We start from the raw sequence: 16,611 nt of genomic DNA, 5'->3' as shown, positions 1-16,611 counted from the left end.
AGGGGCCATTAGTTACCATTTATTCCATTCATCAGGCCGTGTAGTTGTAACAACTTGTTATACCGGCCCTGTTGTGGCTCCGCCAACTGTTTTGCTGCCTCTGCCCCTGTGACAGGCATTGCCTTCAATCCATCGCTCTTCTGCTTCTTGGGAACGGCCTTTGGATCCAGTAGTCCAATTTGCACCAGAACAGAAGCCTGGTCCCAATACATGTGTTCCGAAACGAGCTTGTCTCCTCGTACAGCCACTATACTAACCATAGGTATTTCGACATGCTTATTTGTCGGTGGCACACCAGGCAGTATCCAATCGATTTCATCCGAGTGCGTAAAAGACACCACCATCTCATCCACAATACGATTAACGCCCATGGTCCGCGAAATCAGGCGTATATCGAAATCCGGGACCAAGCTCGGTACGAAGAATTCCCCGTAAAACTCAGCCAGCTTCTTTCTTCCCACACCGCCTTCCATTGTGGGAAGAATAGTAACATGCGGGCTATCCTGCGTCATATTCTTGGCCACAGCCATGCTCGCTCGATCTGGGTCATCGTCTTCAAAACGTGCGTTCCAATGCGCAATCGCAATGGGCTCCAGATCGACATTCTTTCCGAACCCTTTGCGGATACTCGCTAGCGCCCTGGTCCAGGCTAGATTGGCTTCTACTTCCGAGTACGCCGGGGATGATGGATCCAGAAATCCTGAAGCACACCTCTCATACCGATACAGCTTCCACTCGCACATCTCTGGTCTGGCGCTGGCTTGACTTAAGCATGCAACGTGAACCTGCAGTTGGTGCGATCGCGGATACATTGTTTTTGGACTGGGTAGAAGTGTCGGGTAGAAAGCGACAATTGCACAGCATTTCGCCAGTGGTTTCTGTGCTGTTTTGAGGACAAGGCTGGCGGCCTCGCCATACGCAATTATCGCGTAATGCTCGCCGAGCTGGCATGTTTCTGTGAGCTTTCGGATAGTGTTGACGTATTCGGTTTGGGATTGCTTGCGCGGTTCGTAAGGAAGGAATTGTGCATCGTAGCCTTCTTCTTGCCAAGCTAGGAGCGCTTTTTCTGGAGCTGGATACGTGCTTGTGAGGTAGATGCGTGGAGGAGAGGAGTTGAATGTCAGGAATCCGCCTCTTCCGGGTGCAGTGTCAAATGATGTGATCGACATGGCGAAGAGGGCGTGGTAGTACTGATGTTGATGTTGGGGAGACGCGTTTGAGTAGTTGAGGTACGTTAGGACCCAGTCCTTCGTTGCCGGATACACCTCCTTAGAGTAATAATGGCAAATCAAGATCAATAGTAGATGGAGGATTCCCAAAGGCGCTTAAATTCATTTCGGCTACCTCCAACCTTGATCATACCCCAGCCGCGCAACCAAGGAAAATCACATGAGTTAGCCCGTGGTGTTTGGTGCGCGATGACGTCATGCCCAAGGTTCTCAGCTGGCCCAGTTGCGTGTCCGCACCACCGCCCTTGCAACCCTTACTCAAGTCACTTCCGTTCATCCATATAGTAACATCTGTTGGTACAAGTTGTTTAGCCCAAGATTAGTGTATTCATCCCGCCTTGTTCTGCGGGAACGTTTGGAAACTTGTGCACGCCATGGGAAGAGCAACCAATGACAAGACCCGCTAAGGATCGGTGACATGAACCTAGTTTCATATTATTATCACTGGTAAGATTGAAACTATAATGGCATTGAAGTCGTATATTGTATTTAGATGATACTGGTAATAGTCTGACTTGCTAATCTAAGTGTGTACGTGCAAAGAACGTAAGAAAAAGTACATGAGACGCAGACGTATGTATTCAAAAGCAGCGCAACCCGTAACTATCTCTTCAACACGCTATTACGGCCGTCCATTGTTACATCTGGTGATATCTAAGCCCCCGAGGAAGGTGGGGTCTCAGGGTCGGAGTCATCTTCGCGCTCGTAGTCGGGAGGATCTACGCACAATTAATATATGTACGACACAGCAGTCTTTATGTGCCAACAAACTTACTCTCAGTGAAGAATGTCTGCCAGTTGTCACCACTAGGATCCGTAGCGCAGATGCGACTAACGTATGCATCCAAGGCCATCCATGCATAGTTGTCGGCGTTAAGGGATGCACCGACCGGGTCGTCGTCCTGGTCAGGGTCGATGAGACCATGGGTTCGCTCAGGCTCATAGGCAGAAAACCCATCCCCGTTGACCCTGTCCTGAATCGTGTCCATCAAAGAAGTTTCTGGACCTACGGAACTGTAGTGTGTCCATTCGTGGAGGATGATACGGGAGATACTGTCCATTTTTACGCTGGGATAGGGGTCAAGAGCATCACAGTCAATGTCCGCAATGCTTTCCAAACGACCCGTCCAGGTTATGTCACAGAAATGGATCTTCTCCCGTTGATCGACTGGTTCGTCGACCAGGGTGTACGCGTAAGTATCTCCATCGCAGTTAGATGCGTTTGGAATGTCTGCACCAAAGTCTAAAATGTGCATTAGAATACTGTCACCGTAAAGCACTCGAGTCAAGCTTACCTTTGTTGTCGACAACAAAGCTTCCCACGACTTCCCCAAGTTTGACATTGTTCTGACCATCACCAGCGAGCCGGTTCAAGACATTCTTAACGTGGTCCTGGAAGTGGTACTCGTCAGGTCTCTCGTCAGGATCGTCCTGCTCCTCGTTGACCGCAAAATGACGCAAATACGGCATAAGAGCACTTTCCGCTGCACCCGCTCCATAGCTAGTGATGGCCAACATTTCACCAATGCAGAGGATGTTGTGAAGCAGCTCTAGGTGGGCCTTGTCGGTTTCATTCTCGGGGTCGAAGTTCAGGTACCTCCACTCGTTCGTGCAAGCATCGCCCAGTGGATAGGACGAAGGCTCCGGTGGGGCTTGTCGAGCGACTACTCTAGTCGGTGGGTTGGAGATTGGTTTTGCGTGAACCGCTGTTGCAAGAGCAAGAGCAAGAACAAAGGCTTTAGAGAAAGTCATGTTGGAAACGTTGTCTGCTAGGAAGGATAGGTGTAGAATAAGAATTTGGACTCTGAGCACTAGATATCCGCTGCTCTTAAGAAGAATGTGATGATGTTGTAGGTATTGGTGTAAATTTGCATTTGAATCCAATGCCATATATACATTTTTTTGCTGCCAGAGGTACTCTCGAGGCCGCTTGCAGGAACTCCCATCACGATCATTCACGTATAGGTGAAACTGTGCGATATGAGTACGCCTGATTCCTACAAAGTCAGCTTACTCTATAGTATACTATTCTCGTGCAATACTCGGGCGAGCAAAGCAACAATGACCGTGGTCTGATCCTATGGCTATGTCGTTTCCTCGGAGCAACATAGTTTGCCTGAAGTTTCATGGTCAAACATGGTACATTTATTCTCACTTGATGGGTTCTATTAGAAATCTAATGATGTAGAACGGGACGCCTTGGTCGTACAAAGGCGACCGAAGTACTTTGAAGTCATCCACCAAGGCAACATCCACATTCTATAATTACGCACCAAAGGGGTCTTGTCTGGTAGCGATTAAAGCTCGAAATCTCGATACAGATTCAATACTACTGGCCAATTTCCGATTGATGTTTATGCGATACAGAACCATACTCGAAAGCGTATAATACTTTTGTTCCACTTACCTCGTTTGGCACCATATACCGAGTACATAAACGTGACACAAGTGTAATACTATAGGTTTTTTGCATAGCCACATAATTCTGGGGCGGTATAAGGCGAAACGGTTCCCAACCCAGGAAGTGGGCGAATCATGATTTGTGCATCGTGTTGGGGGTGGCGGGGAACAGTACCCTGGTCTACACATCGCCGATAGAATATGTTGAACCAGTAAGCACCGGAATCCGAGATATAGCGTGCTGCACTCTCTTTGGCTGAAAGATGCGGATGGATTCTGTTGTTGTTAAGTAATGGGCCAATCAATCCTGGAAAATTCTGGACGCCTTATACTTTTCGCCCCATTTGAGCGATTGACTCAGAATAGGACTCATACTGTGCCACAGCCTACAGTACGCGCCTACCTGACGTCACTGTCTACGAACTTTCGTATTCGACCATGCGCCCCAAACCTACCGTAGGGCTTGCTTTATAGAATTGTTACCCTTCTTGGAATCACTTTGAATCTTGACACCCCTATTACACTCACATCATGACGAGCGAATTCTCCATTCACGTACAACCTCACAGCCGCTACAACGTTTTTGACGCATCAGGACAACTACCATTCAGTGTTGTGTTCGGCATCTGCCGTCTTTCCAAGTCCGATACGGATCCTCGCCCACTACTTATCGAGACTGCAGGCTCAGTGTTCGATGTCCCATACGCCTTGATACATGGCTTGCTTACCCTACAGGAGGAGCATCCTGGGGAAGCTACAAAATGGATCGATGTGGATTTGAGTAAAATAGGAGAAGTTGACAAGAATACTCCAGAATGTATTTCTGTTCCTTCTCCAGTCAGCAGAACGAAGAACTGGAAGGACGATATGACGGTATATCTGGACCATATTGATGTGAAGGGTGCTTTGGCATCGCTGCTCAAAGTAGGCAACAGGTACAGAATAAAACTTGCGAGTAAAGACCTCGGTGTCAGCAAATGGACGTACGGCAACCAAGATCAGTTTGCAGCGGCTCATGGTGAAACGGCAAAGTTGGTCAACAGCTACTCCCATGGCAATGCAACATTCAAAGTCACGGACAAGCTGTTGTTCCCACCGAAAGTGGAGGTGAGGCTACGCTTGGTTGAGAGCACGTTGCTAGAAGTTACCGTTGAAAATACGACGGAGGAAATCATCACTGTACAACCTCGAGGCCACCAAAATTTTCTTGTTCCATGGGGCCCCATGCAGCCAGAACCCGATATGCTCGACGACCGTCCAAGAATCATCGACTCTACGCCACAAAATTATGCTCCGATATCTAGTCTCGTGGTTCTTGATGCTGCAACGGGAGAAGTGGTCCGTGGACATGAAGATCTCAGCAAGTGTCACTTGAGCGACCCCAAAGCCGATACGCGACTTAAAGTAGACGAGTTGATAGCATTGGAGCCTCATAAACTGGTTACTGTTGTGCACCAGATAGATTGGAAGGTGCAAGGACTACAGGATGGAAAGTACAAGATCCGGATGCATCCAAAGGGTTGCCGCTGGTGGCGCGGAAAAGTTGAGAACGAGGAGGGCGAAGACGAAAAGGTTCCAGCACGACTATGGAAAGGGGTCACTGTTCCTTTCATGCTTGAATCTCAGGATGAGCTGGAAGTGACTATCAAAGATGGAAAGGTGGACAGTGCTATGTGAGACACGGCGGGTGGAAGGGATGCCGCTACTAGTGCATGTACACCAACGTCCTTTTCGATATGTATTCCAGGCATTGCAACGAATTCCAAACAATTATGTTTTAATATTTCCCAATCGTCATGAATGATAATTTAAATGAAGATAAACACCAAAGTTATGAGAGAAAGACAGCCGATTTCGGACCGACAGAACCCCTCTGATTCGAGATGACGCCATTGGAAAAGGATCTCAAATTGACTAATTTCCATCGCCCCCAGACGACGTACAAGAGCTAAAGAACTTACTTGCAACAAACTGATTGTGATTTGTGCTCTATACTATGGCTTCATTCCTTCCTCGCGCAGCTTCCCGAGCTCTGCGCTCGTCTGCGCGCCCTGTGTTGCGGGCACAGCGTCCCGTCACCCCACTGCTCCGTCGTGGATATGCGATTCCAGCTGAGCAACCACGCCTAAGGCTAGGATCCATTGGTACTTGAGATATATCAAAGCGCCTCACAGCAATACGTATACTAACCAATTGACGCCAGCTCCAAACTTCCAGGCAAAAACCACCCATGGCGATATCGTACGCATTCCCTTCCATCCCACGAAGCAACAACTAACACGCCGACCAGGACTTCCACAACTTCCTCAACGGAAAATGGACCATCCTCTTCAGCCATCCCGCAGACTTCACCCCAGTCTGCACAACCGAACTAGGCGCCTTTGCGAAACTCAAGCCCGAATTCGACGCCCGCGGCGTCCAAATGATCGGTCTCGTACGTTGTCTTCCACATCATCTCCACAACCACGAATCAATCAAGACACACATACTAACACACACACACACACATCAGAGCGCCAACGACCTATCCTCGCACGCCGACTGGATCGCCGACATAAACGAAACGTCGCAAACCACGGTCCACTTCCCCATCATCGCCGACGCAGACCGCCACGTCGCATACCTGTACGACATGATCTCGCAAGACGATCTTGACGCGCTGCAGAAGAACGGTGGCATCGCCTTTACCATTCGCTCCGTCTTCATCATCGATCCGGACAAGAAGATTCGACTCACAATGTCGTATCCGGCTAGTACGGGTAGGAACACGGCGGAGGTGCTGCGGGTGATTGATAGTTTGCAAACGGGGGATAAGAAGGGTGTTGCAACGCCGATTGATTGGCAAAAGGGGGATGATGTTATTGTGCCGACTAGTGTGAGTACCGAGGATGCGAGGAAGAAGTTTGGAGAGGTGAGGGAGGTTAAGAAGTATTTGAGGTTTACGAATGTTGGGAAATAGACGAAAGGGGGGGGGTTGGTGTGAAGAAATGTGTAGAGATAGATAAATAGTTAGAGATAAAACTACTGCTATGTATGAACTGAAATCCTTCCATAGGATGCTAGCATATCATCTTTTTTATTTGTAAAAATGCAAACCGAATACAAGGGTATCATCCCGCACACGTCTTTACGAGCCTGCCGGAGCTGCAAACGAGAGTCTAACGACTTTACCGCCATCACCTCCAGCTTCCTTCTTCCAGCCCAGCACATCGTCCTTGTTCTTCTCTTTATTGACCTCCCACGGCACCAAGAAGCCAGCATTGAGGTTTCCGTTCTTAACACCCTGAATCGCCACCTTTTGCTTCGACTGCGCAATATACGCGTTGAGGAATCCCTGAGTAATCAAGCTACCGCATATACATTCCATTTCCAGAATATCGAATTCGTGGGTATATGGCTGTACATTGTCCAGGCCGGCAAAGTCCGGGTCAATGTATGTCGACTTGGTAGTTGAAGCGTGGTCCTGGAAGATGTGACCGAAATTGCGACGGCCTGGGCCGCGGTCCTGTGCTGCCAATGCCGCATTCTTGATTCTCGAGCGGGCCTCGAGGAAGCGGAATATTTGGACGGCTGCGCGGAGATCGAGTAAGGCTGCGGCTTTTGATGTCTCGCCTATGCTACCGGTGAGGATGAAGACTTTTCGGAGGAGTGACCGCCATACGAGGACTTCGCAGTAGTTGCCGATGGGGTAGAAAATGCGGTATTTGATCATGAATTCGGCGCTTGGATGCGAAAGATCCAGGTTTGTAATGCGGCGAAAGGTTTCCAGGTCGCCCTTGCGAATGGCTTGAGTGATTGGGACGAATACTTCGCGGAAGCCAACGTTGGCTGGATCGTTGTAAATGTGTTCGTTTGGGAAACGGCCAAGAATAATGTTTGCGGCGACAAGACAGACAGCGATCAGGCGGCGCTGCTTTGGACATTGCCTATGGCAGCCTCTGTATGCTACCTCCAGAACCAGCTGAGCAGCGTGAAAGTTGGTGTTACTAAAGTGATATCTTCCGAGGTAGTAAAGATATGTTGTCCGCTCCGCGGCAGGATAAAAATGTAGTGGTGGAGATGAATTTGAAATGTTGTTAAAAATGGTTTCGCAGCTTCCCAGCTTGTCGGCTTGAAATAAGGTCTTCAGGCATATGTTGGCCATCTTGTAGATGCCCACCTTCTTTCCATCGGGCCTGCCGTCTTTTATGCCACCTGGCACAGTGTTGCGATCGTTTAAGCAGATGATGAAGGCTTGTCGTACAATGTTGGCAGCCTTCTCTGGTAATGATTCTCTCTGGCCATCTTCGTCCACGTCAGTTAGAAGCTGCTGCGCCAGACTAGGGTTGTTGTCCAAGCCGATTGCAACCCGTGCAAAAACCTTGGCATAGTACATGATTGTGGGAAGCATCATGATGCCCTTGGTAGGATGTTGCAATGCGCTGTTGGCACGTCTAACATTTCTATCAACACCTGTGTCTCTAAGATGTAGTATACAGTGGTCAAACTTACGGTTGAAGATCTGTCATCATTTCGAATACCATGACGAGATTGTTGGCGTCGACATCTCTGAGAAAGGTCATCCATCCAACGAGAAACGTGACAAGCGATCCCCAAGATTGCACTGGTCTTCCCTCTTCATCCTCGGACTCAGCCGTCTCAGTCACCACTCGTCTGACCAGATCCTCGAGACGTTTTTCAGAGCTCGGATTAGAAGCAGGATAATTTTGCTTCAACGAGTTTATGAGCTCTTGATGATCTGGTGGCCAGCGGTTGGCCTCAAGCGGCTCCAGGAGCACGATTGACTGTAATTGGTTGGCATCACCTGCTCGTATAGCGACGTTGACGGCGGTGCACAGACGCGTCTCGACATCGTTCTGATTTTGGAAGAATGGCATGGCTGCAAGAACCCCCGTCGACAGTTTGGGGGTGGAGTCAAGCTAAACGGGAGAGCTCTCTGTGGCTAAGGATGTTCAACAATGCACTAACCTATATACGCACTAGCTGAGGGTCCAAGCTCCTTCGGCTAACACCCGCATATCCTTACCGTCGATCATTGGGATGGAGAACATCTCCCTTCGCCCCTTTCCGAGAGTTTCGTTGGCCATTTCTAGATTTGATCTCAGATCTGTCAAAGATTGCTCACCTGATGACGTTATGTCAGCAACTTTCTATCGGGATCTTCCTCGTTTAAGCCGAGTAACGTGACGTGTAGGTCTGACGGTCAACTTGGTACCTTTCACATGTCAGACCCACCACTGTGACATCACCGAGCGTAATGCGCAGAACAACCATGTAGAAGCTGCACGTTTCCCGCAAATGTCCGACACTAGTAAGTAACATGTTAAAGTGCTCTTGTCTTACTTAACCTTTGCAAGGCTCATCCTCTGTCTCTCCCTTCTGTCAGTTTGTTCATTGCTGTAGCCCATCCACCCACGATGGGATACTTTGTCGACTATATTTGGTACTTTGTTACGCACCCTGTCCTCTTCATCTACCAAGTGGTGCAATATGTGCTTGACTTGCTCCTTTCACCTACTCCTCCTCCACCCCATTCAAACCTCGCTCGTCCGAAGATCGCCATCATAGGCGCTGGCCTCACCGGTGTATCGGCTGCTTCACACATTGTCGGTCATGGCTTTGATTGCCGTATCTTCGAGGCTGGGCCAAAGGAAAACCTCGGTGGGATCTGGAGCCGAGTGAACAACACTTCTGGTCTGCAAATCCACTCGGTCATGTATCGCTTCCACCCCTCGGTGCACTGGAAGAAGGGATATCCGGACCGCCAGCAGATAGTGTCGCAGATCACACAATTATGGAAGAGATATGGACTGGAGGAAAAGACGGAATTCAACACAAAGGTGGAGAAGGTGTACAAAGATCCGCATGGACGATGGATTATCAACGACCCGAGCTACGGACGATTTGATGGAGTCATTGCAGCCATCGGGACATGTGGTGATCCAAAGATGCCGAGGCTGCATGGCCAGGAGAATTTCAAGGGAAAGATTTGGCACAGCTCGGACCTAGACGGCAAGGTGGCCAAAGGGAAGAAAGTAGCCATTATTGGTGGAGGTGCATCAGCTGTTGAGGCACTGGAGTGGGTTGCGAACGAAGAGGCAGAACATGCATATGTCCTTTCACGCAGTGAGAAGTGGATTATCCCACGGAATCCATTCATCGACGCTCTTCTGGCTCTGAACATTTTCGGCTCCGAAACAATCTTTTCCTGGATTCCAGAATACGTTCTGAGATTGTTCTTCTACCGCGACCTGTACGACATTTCGCCGGCGCCCAATAGTGGAAAGGGGCTCTTCACCGAGACACCAATGGTCAACAATCAGGTTCTCGACCTCATTCGCTCAGGTAAAGCTTCCTGGCTGCGCGGCGATATCATGGGTTATGATGACTCTGGTCGGGGCATCAAGTTCAACAAACGCGCTCAGGGGGTTCCCAAGAATGGGCCTGGATCAGAGAAACTGATCGAAGCGGACATTGTCATCATGGCTACGGGATACAAACGACCCAGCCTGGGCTTCCTGCCAGAGGAAGTCTTCAACGAGCCATATGATCCACCGAATTGGTACCTTCAAGTCTTCCCACCAGACCACCCTTCGATTTGCGCAAACAACTGTACATATGTCAATGCAATTGGCACGGTTGGAAACTACCACATTGGCATCTACACGCGCTTCCTGCTGATGTATCTGGTGGACCCGCTGGCGCGACCCAGGACGTGGTGGATGAAGCGATGGATAGACATGACGCGGTTCATCAAGAGCAAGGCGCCTGGAGGAGCATTTGATTTCTTCACATACTCTGAGCTGATTTACTGGTTTGTCTTCACCATTGCCATCAATCCATTCCGGTGGAAGTGGGCGGCATTTGTCTTGTGCGGAGTTGGCAAAGGACTGCCACTGAGCGTGGTTGAGCAGGAGAATCGAGCAAGGAATGGACTAGGTATGACGCATGTTGTTGGCAGTCACAGCAACGGATATCAGACGGAATAGCGGAGTTCCGGATAATGAGAAATGGTTAGCTTGTCGCACCATGTATATGGAAATGCTCAAGATGGATTTAGACTTTCAGCTCTTTCTTGCTCATTTGATCAATATCTCCGTGGAGCGGTGGAGAATGACCTGTTCGAGTTGATCTTGACCATCATGACCTTCCTTTTTGGACGAGGAATAAGGAAGTACACACTGCCACGTAAGGAAAAGCTGATGAAGCACGAAGCATTTCGGGGACTACACGTGGACGCGAGAGTGGGATCTGCTGGAAGTGGTGTGCAGCAATGGGGATTTGGACAGTTTAAATGCTTGTTCGAGGTGCAAATTACGTGTTGGGTGGTCAGGAGAAGACGGTGAGCGTATCGATATGGCAGATTGCATTGGTCGGTGCCCCGGTGAAAAACTTCGCTCTCCTTTTTTGTGCGCATGGCACGCACCACGCAGAGAACAAAAAGGTCGGCCCCTTTTTCTTATTCTGAGTATAATTGTGAGAGTGGTGGGGTTCGTCGGAAAGTTGTGCGGAGCCGGGTACACAATGAGGCACGTCTTACCCAGTGCATCTCCATGGCAACGCGATGGCAACGCGTAAACATGAATCAGAAAATGGGCTGAGGCCATGGGATGGAAACGCATGCAAATGATGATAAAATTGACGGTGTTTGAGGATGGTGAATGTTCCTCAGGAAGCGATGTGCCGTTGTCGCAGCTCAAACCGGCTGGCAGGACGATTAGTTGGTCGGAGGATATCCCCCCGCATGTAGCAGCCTCTACAGGCGCGTCACAGCGTCACAGCGTCCCGTCGTCTCAGATAGCGACCTGCCGAGCGCGAGGCCGCACACGATCCGCATGCAGAAGTGAAACTCGTGTTCCCTGGGGGTATAATATTGATAGAGGCGAGCGAATCCTTTAGTGGGCCGGATGCGGCTGCGATGCGCAGCAGCCAGCTGGCGGTGCAACAAAGGATTATCCGGTGTGTGGGAGGGTGTGCTGACTCTTTAAGTTCTTTGAGGCGAACCCATCAAGGGAAAGCAGAAGGGAGAAGGGGCTTTGTTTTCGGGGTGAGTGACCAGGCGGGGCCGGGTTAGTTCTAGTAGTAGTCGTAGTATGTGGGAAGGGAGAGAATTTTTAATGATTTTTTTTTTCACACTTGAGCATGCATTCTCGTCTTGCAATCTCCACCACCAAGAAGAGTAAAGTACGTACGTAAGGGTGATATTGATGATGGTGTCAAGCAGAGTGAGATCGGAAGCGTGCGGCCAGGTGCTGCTCTCGTGACAAAGAGGATGAGGGCTAGCCTGCTGTCACGATGCAGATTTTCAGGGTCTCGAAACGCACAATAGGCCGTAGACGGTAACGCGGGCGGGTCCCGCGGTCTGGGGTATATGACGGACCCTGTGTGGTGAGACTGGCGCAGTGGTGTGTGTGGATGGAATGGTGGTTATGGTCATGTGATAGCGTGCTTGGGATTGTTTGTGTACGGCCGGCGCGGACGCGTCGCACCTGGCGACGAGGCTTTTTTGTTTCCATGGCGCGCGCTGGGGACCCACAAAAGGAGGGGTCAGGCCAGCCCGTTGGCGGGGGCGCGTGCAGGCTGCGCTTATGAAAGAGTTTGTGCACTCGCTCGCCGCTTGCCCTCTACGGCCTCGTTGCAAACAGCCGCTGTTCTCGAACAGCGACTCAGCTCGCCTCCAGACGCTGCACGACCGCCGCCCCGGCCACGCCGAGTAATTGCCTGCTGACGTCGTTGGCCGGGCAGCATCGTGTCCACACAATAAACATGTACTCGCCCGTTGCTCAAGAGACGAGGGGACGCTGGCTGCGGCTTGACAGGCGCCGAACAGGTTTGCCTACTTTACGACTTACTTTAGCCCACCAAGTCCATTCATGGCAAGCCGGCGGCCGTGGCCTCAGCCTTATTGAGTATGACGTTTGGAGGGTGTCACCATCGAGATCTCGTTGCAGCAGCCTCGATCGCAGGCACGCCACTAGGAGGGTAGTGTGTTGGGGCGAGGCCAGGCCGGTGCAATGCGCGCCCGCTTGGAGGGGGGGAGGACATGGATGGGCCCGACAAGGCGATCCGAGCGTGAACGAGCCATGCAGTGGCCAGTCGCCGCATCCACGGCGCCTGTGGGCAGAGCGTGGGAGCGTGGGTAGGTAGTAAGTAAGTAAGGAATGGGCGTGCGACGTCGGTCGAGCTGCACCGAAAGAAGCATGGAAATCTCCCGCTCGCCCAATGGGTGCGCCTCGCTGCTCCATGGCCAATGAGCGGCCCGCAGGTGAGCAGGATGACATGGAGGCCAGCGTCGCCATGGCAGATTCCCTGGCAGAGGGCGTGCCAGACGTGTGCCGTTCCCTGGCCGATGACGAAAGAATAGGTAGTCGGCGGCAGAATGGGCCTGCCTACTGCCTACCTGTGCTATGCGAGCGGCCAAGTGGGCTGTTTCCAATAGTAATAGGAAAATACTTGCTACTCGGCTACTTTACTGACTTACGCCAACTGGGAAAATACTCGCTAGCACGACTAGGCAGTTGTCCGTGTAGGGAACTGCACTGCACATCCACAGGCTGCCGTGGGCCAGTTCACGCGTCTTTGGCGACGGCGGTTGCTGGCCTGTTCGGTTTCCGCACGCACATGCAAGGCCATGCAGCGGGCAGCTAGCCGCAGTCGCCCATGTTTGGTACCGAGTGGGCTGGTTTCCCTTGGAGACGGTCTCCATGGTACGCATACGGCTACACGCTACACCCACCCACGCTGAACCACTCCGAGGCCACCCTCTCGTCTCGGCGGCGCGACTCTGAGTAGTGGTGGATGTACTATCAGGCGGGCGGGCGCACGCAAACTCATCGTTTCACCCCTCCACCTGCTGCGCTACAGGGTGCACCCATCCGCCATGGGTCTGAGCCGCGTCGAGCTAGCCGGTTGCTTCTCTGGCAACGCGCTGCACACGGCGACATGGACCGGCCTGGTGCAGCCATCTATTACTATGTACAGTAGACAGACATGAAGCAGCAGCCGTCAGACGCACACGGTGCCGTGGTAGAGCGGCCTGCCAGTGCCGGGCGAAGTAATTAATGCACATACATACATGATGATGATGATGACCCTACATACACACACACAGAGAGAACAAGGCAGACAGGCCATGTCTGTACACAGACGCTCTGCAAACACTGGTTTACCCGTCTGCAGTGGGCGTCATCAAGCTGCAGCCCAGCTGCACGCAAGCTGCCGAGCATGCCATCGCGATCAAATCAGCAGCCGGTGTACCTGCGGCGGCATTAGAGGCAGCGGATCATCGCAGCGCAGCTTGGACGTGCTGCATAGCCGGAACGAACAAACTCCACTACCCAGTCCTCTTTGACCCGTGCTGGTGCTGGGCAGTGAGGCCTCCGGTGTGTGCAAGCGCCTAGCTTAGCAGCCCCATGCCCTGGTCGTCCGCCCTAACCTTCTCAGCGGGCTACCCCAGCAACCATGGCATCCTCAAAGCCAGCTGCGTGACGGACCCGCCGTCCTTTCTCTCTACCCTTCTCTCCCCCAAGAAGGCACAATCCCCCATCGACTTAACTTGGCCCACTCGCCTTGTCGACAAAGAGAGCTTTTGCTTGGATCTCCCACATCCATTATAGGCAGTCGCTACCTCCTTCACCCACCTCCCCCATCGCGCCTGCAGCCTCATGTCCGGAGCCCGCCTGTAGCACCCAATTCGACAACCAACGCCCGCTACCACCACCACCGCCAACAACCCACGACGACGACGACACCAGCCCCGATTATCCCTCCCATTACATCTTGCCCCAGCATCTTCAGATTGGAATTAGCTTTTCTGTCTTGTATGCCTTATCGCCTTCACCCGACGACGCTACTACACCAATCAAGCCGACGCTCGTTTCCGCCTGTTGCCCGGTACGACGATAGTCCAGCCTCACCTTCACCACCATGGAGATGTCTTCGCCTCTTGCCGCCATGCACCCGCCCCCAATTCCCGGTCCCTGGGGTTATCGCCGTGACCTGCCTCAATCCAAGCCGCTCTTCGGGGGTGCACACAACCTTGGCCCCAAGAGCTTCAATTTCCGTGATCTCAGCATGAAGAAGGCCAGTGGAGACTACTTTGCCCTCCAGCCTCGCATCGGCTCCTCGCCCACTGCCAGTCTGGCTGCCGACATGTCGAGCAACCTGCACGTTGACCAGAGGTAAAACTACGCTTGGTTTCAGACACCTTCCGCTTTCGGTGCTAATGCCCTTTGTTACAGCCCTCAGCTCGCCACGCCCCGTCGGTCGCTCTTCACGTCCAATCTCTTTCAGCAGTTGGACACAAGGGGTAAGTGGCTGTGCTCATGACAATGGGAGGGGAGGTGCATGTTCTAACAAGGCTCTTGTAGAAAACCTGACCCCAATTGCCCGATGGGAAGGTGTCACCACTCCACCAATTCCTTCTTCGTCGCCCGGCTTCGCTCCAGACTCGATGGACATCTCGCCTCTTCCCCACAAGGCCCCCTTTAGCTTCGTCAACGACCGCTCTCTGCCGCTTCCCTCGCCCTCGCCCGAAACCACTCCCGGCACCGACAGTGACATGTTGTCGTCGTGCAGCGACCTGCCTACGCCTCCCACGTACTCGGCGCCAAACCTCGAGGTTCCACGCCCAGTGTCTGCTGCTGAGTTAGTATTTCTTTGCCATATATGCCTGCTCTATCTCGACTAACACAACGTAGTCGTCGCAAGTCTGCCCTGCTTAGGCCTTCTTTGATGCGCTCCAAGAACAACTCGTCCAACTCTGTTTCTTTCAAGGATGATGAGAAGTCTGACGAGAACTCGGTGCCTCCGCCTCCGCCTTTCCAGTTCGGGTGTGGTGACTTCAGCCGCACCTCGTCTTCACTAACCCTAGACGAGTGCTTCGCCGCCTCGCCTCCGCAAGAGCGCAGCAGGCCCACGTCGAATGGATCCCTATTCGGCTCTTCTAGGCCCAAGGCCTACCGTCTCAACTCTACTGCTACCTCTAGTTCAAATGGATCGCCCCTTGCCGCCATCCGGAAGCCTGCTGGTCCCTCCTCGCGTCGGCCAAGCAAGTTCCGACGTTCATTGAGCATGTTCGAGAGCCCCGGTGATGTGATGAATGCCAAACAGGAGCAGGAGAACTATCAGCCCAGTGGTCTTCAGTCTGTAATGGATGTTGATGATGTCCACCCACTCAAACTTCCTCATTTCACTACTAGCGAACCAGAGAGCCTTCCTCGCATTACCCGTGAGACCTTGATTGACGTGCTCGATGGTGTTTACGACCACCTGTATGACAACAAGGTGGTTATTGACTGCCGTTTCGAGTATGAATACAACGGTGGGCACATTGAAGGTGCTTTGAACTTTTGTGACAAGGAGAAGCTTGCCGAGCGTCTCTTCCAGGCCCCTTCTAGTGAGAATACTCTCTTGGTGCTCCATTGCGAGTACTCGGCTCATCGTGCTCCTCTGATGTAAGTCAATTGGTCCATCCATGGTCGATTTTCACCAACTAATAGCAACAGGGCCAAGTTTGTTCGCTCGCAAGACCGCAAAGAGAACGCTCACCAGTATCCTTTCCTCTCCTTTCCCGAAGTCTACATCCTTGATGGTGGCTACAGTTCCTTCTTCCATGCCCACGCTACCCGATGCTATCCTCAAAACTACCTCCGCATGGACGCCAAAGAGCACGAACAGTCGTGCGAGCGCGGCCTTAACAAGCTCAAGTTCAAGTCGCGTGCTAAGCTCAACCGTGCCACTACCTTTACCTTTGGACAACCCTGCCAAATGGAGGACAGCCCTACAACCATGAGCCGGTCAAGAAGTGGAAACAACATCTTCTGCCTTGGCAGCGACTCATTGGACGGCGCTCGGGCTAGTACCCGTCGCCTTGCCTCTTACTAAAAAAAACCCCCGCACATTGGCCTCTGGCCTCAATTACGATACCAAACTAACTTGACGGCGGATCGATTCATGGCGTTTATCAATACTTGCTGCATCG

At 51.9% G+C, this 16,611-nt stretch overlaps 8 protein-coding genes across 8 annotated transcripts; 5 read left to right on the top strand and 3 right to left on the bottom strand.

Annotated features, from left to right (window-relative positions):
* Positions 1 to 8: 8 nt before the first annotated feature.
* Positions 9 to 1,169, bottom strand: COCCADRAFT_96431 (uncharacterized protein; the record flags this gene model as incomplete). The annotated part of the gene is made up of 1 exon (XM_007714203.1): positions 9 to 1,169. One exon carries the CDS (start codon positions 1,167 to 1,169, stop codon positions 9 to 11), a length of 1,161 nt encoding a protein of 386 aa, XP_007712393.1.
* A 714-nt stretch (positions 1,170 to 1,883) lies between these two features.
* On the bottom strand, positions 1,884 to 2,981 carry COCCADRAFT_96408 (uncharacterized protein; the record flags this gene model as incomplete). The annotated part of the gene is made up of 3 exons (XM_007714202.1): positions 1,884 to 1,948; positions 2,005 to 2,472; positions 2,525 to 2,981. 3 exons carry the CDS (start codon positions 2,979 to 2,981, stop codon positions 1,884 to 1,886), a joined length of 990 nt encoding a protein of 329 aa, XP_007712392.1.
* A 1,170-nt stretch (positions 2,982 to 4,151) lies between these two features.
* COCCADRAFT_96369 (uncharacterized protein) lies at positions 4,152 to 5,306 on the top strand (the record flags this gene model as incomplete). The annotated part of the gene is made up of 1 exon (XM_007714201.1): positions 4,152 to 5,306. A coding segment is annotated over one exon (1,155 nt), but the record flags the coding sequence as incomplete, so codon positions are not given.
* Positions 5,307 to 5,625: 319 nt separating this feature from the next.
* On the top strand, positions 5,626 to 6,588 carry COCCADRAFT_5127 (uncharacterized protein; the record flags this gene model as incomplete). The annotated part of the gene is made up of 4 exons (XM_007714178.1): positions 5,626 to 5,773; positions 5,833 to 5,870; positions 5,920 to 6,063; positions 6,142 to 6,588. The coding sequence occupies 4 exons, from the start codon at positions 5,626 to 5,628 to the stop codon at positions 6,586 to 6,588; spliced, it is 777 nt and encodes a 258-aa protein (XP_007712368.1).
* Positions 6,589 to 6,756: 168 nt separating this feature from the next.
* On the bottom strand, positions 6,757 to 8,506 carry COCCADRAFT_5126 (uncharacterized protein; the record flags this gene model as incomplete). Its single annotated transcript, XM_007714177.1, has 2 exons — positions 6,757 to 8,062; positions 8,121 to 8,506. The coding sequence occupies 2 exons, from the start codon at positions 8,504 to 8,506 to the stop codon at positions 6,757 to 6,759; spliced, it is 1,692 nt and encodes a 563-aa protein (XP_007712367.1).
* Positions 8,507 to 9,046: 540 nt separating this feature from the next.
* On the top strand, positions 9,047 to 10,618 carry COCCADRAFT_96396 (uncharacterized protein; the record flags this gene model as incomplete). Its single annotated transcript, XM_007714200.1, has 1 exon — positions 9,047 to 10,618. The coding sequence occupies one exon, from the start codon at positions 9,047 to 9,049 to the stop codon at positions 10,616 to 10,618; it is 1,572 nt and encodes a 523-aa protein (XP_007712390.1).
* Positions 10,619 to 12,395: 1,777 nt separating this feature from the next.
* Positions 12,396 to 13,277, top strand: COCCADRAFT_26343 (uncharacterized protein; the record flags this gene model as incomplete). The annotated part of the gene is made up of 2 exons (XM_007714182.1): positions 12,396 to 12,768; positions 12,814 to 13,277. The coding sequence occupies 2 exons, from the start codon at positions 12,396 to 12,398 to the stop codon at positions 13,275 to 13,277; spliced, it is 837 nt and encodes a 278-aa protein (XP_007712372.1).
* Positions 13,278 to 14,582: 1,305 nt separating this feature from the next.
* Positions 14,583 to 16,514, top strand: COCCADRAFT_96381 (uncharacterized protein; the record flags this gene model as incomplete). The annotated part of the gene is made up of 5 exons (XM_007714199.1): positions 14,583 to 14,809; positions 14,870 to 14,937; positions 14,999 to 15,275; positions 15,329 to 16,084; positions 16,136 to 16,514. The coding sequence occupies 5 exons, from the start codon at positions 14,583 to 14,585 to the stop codon at positions 16,512 to 16,514; spliced, it is 1,707 nt and encodes a 568-aa protein (XP_007712389.1).
* Between the last annotated feature and the right edge of the window lie 97 nt (positions 16,515 to 16,611).

This window comes from Bipolaris zeicola (genome assembly GCF_000523435.1).
Source record: "Bipolaris zeicola 26-R-13 unplaced genomic scaffold scaffold_76, whole genome shotgun sequence".
NCBI classification, from domain to species: domain Eukaryota; kingdom Fungi; phylum Ascomycota; class Dothideomycetes; order Pleosporales; family Pleosporaceae; genus Bipolaris; species Bipolaris zeicola.
Note: the sequence above shows the minus strand (reverse complement) of the source record. Positions and strands in the feature narration are given on the sequence as shown.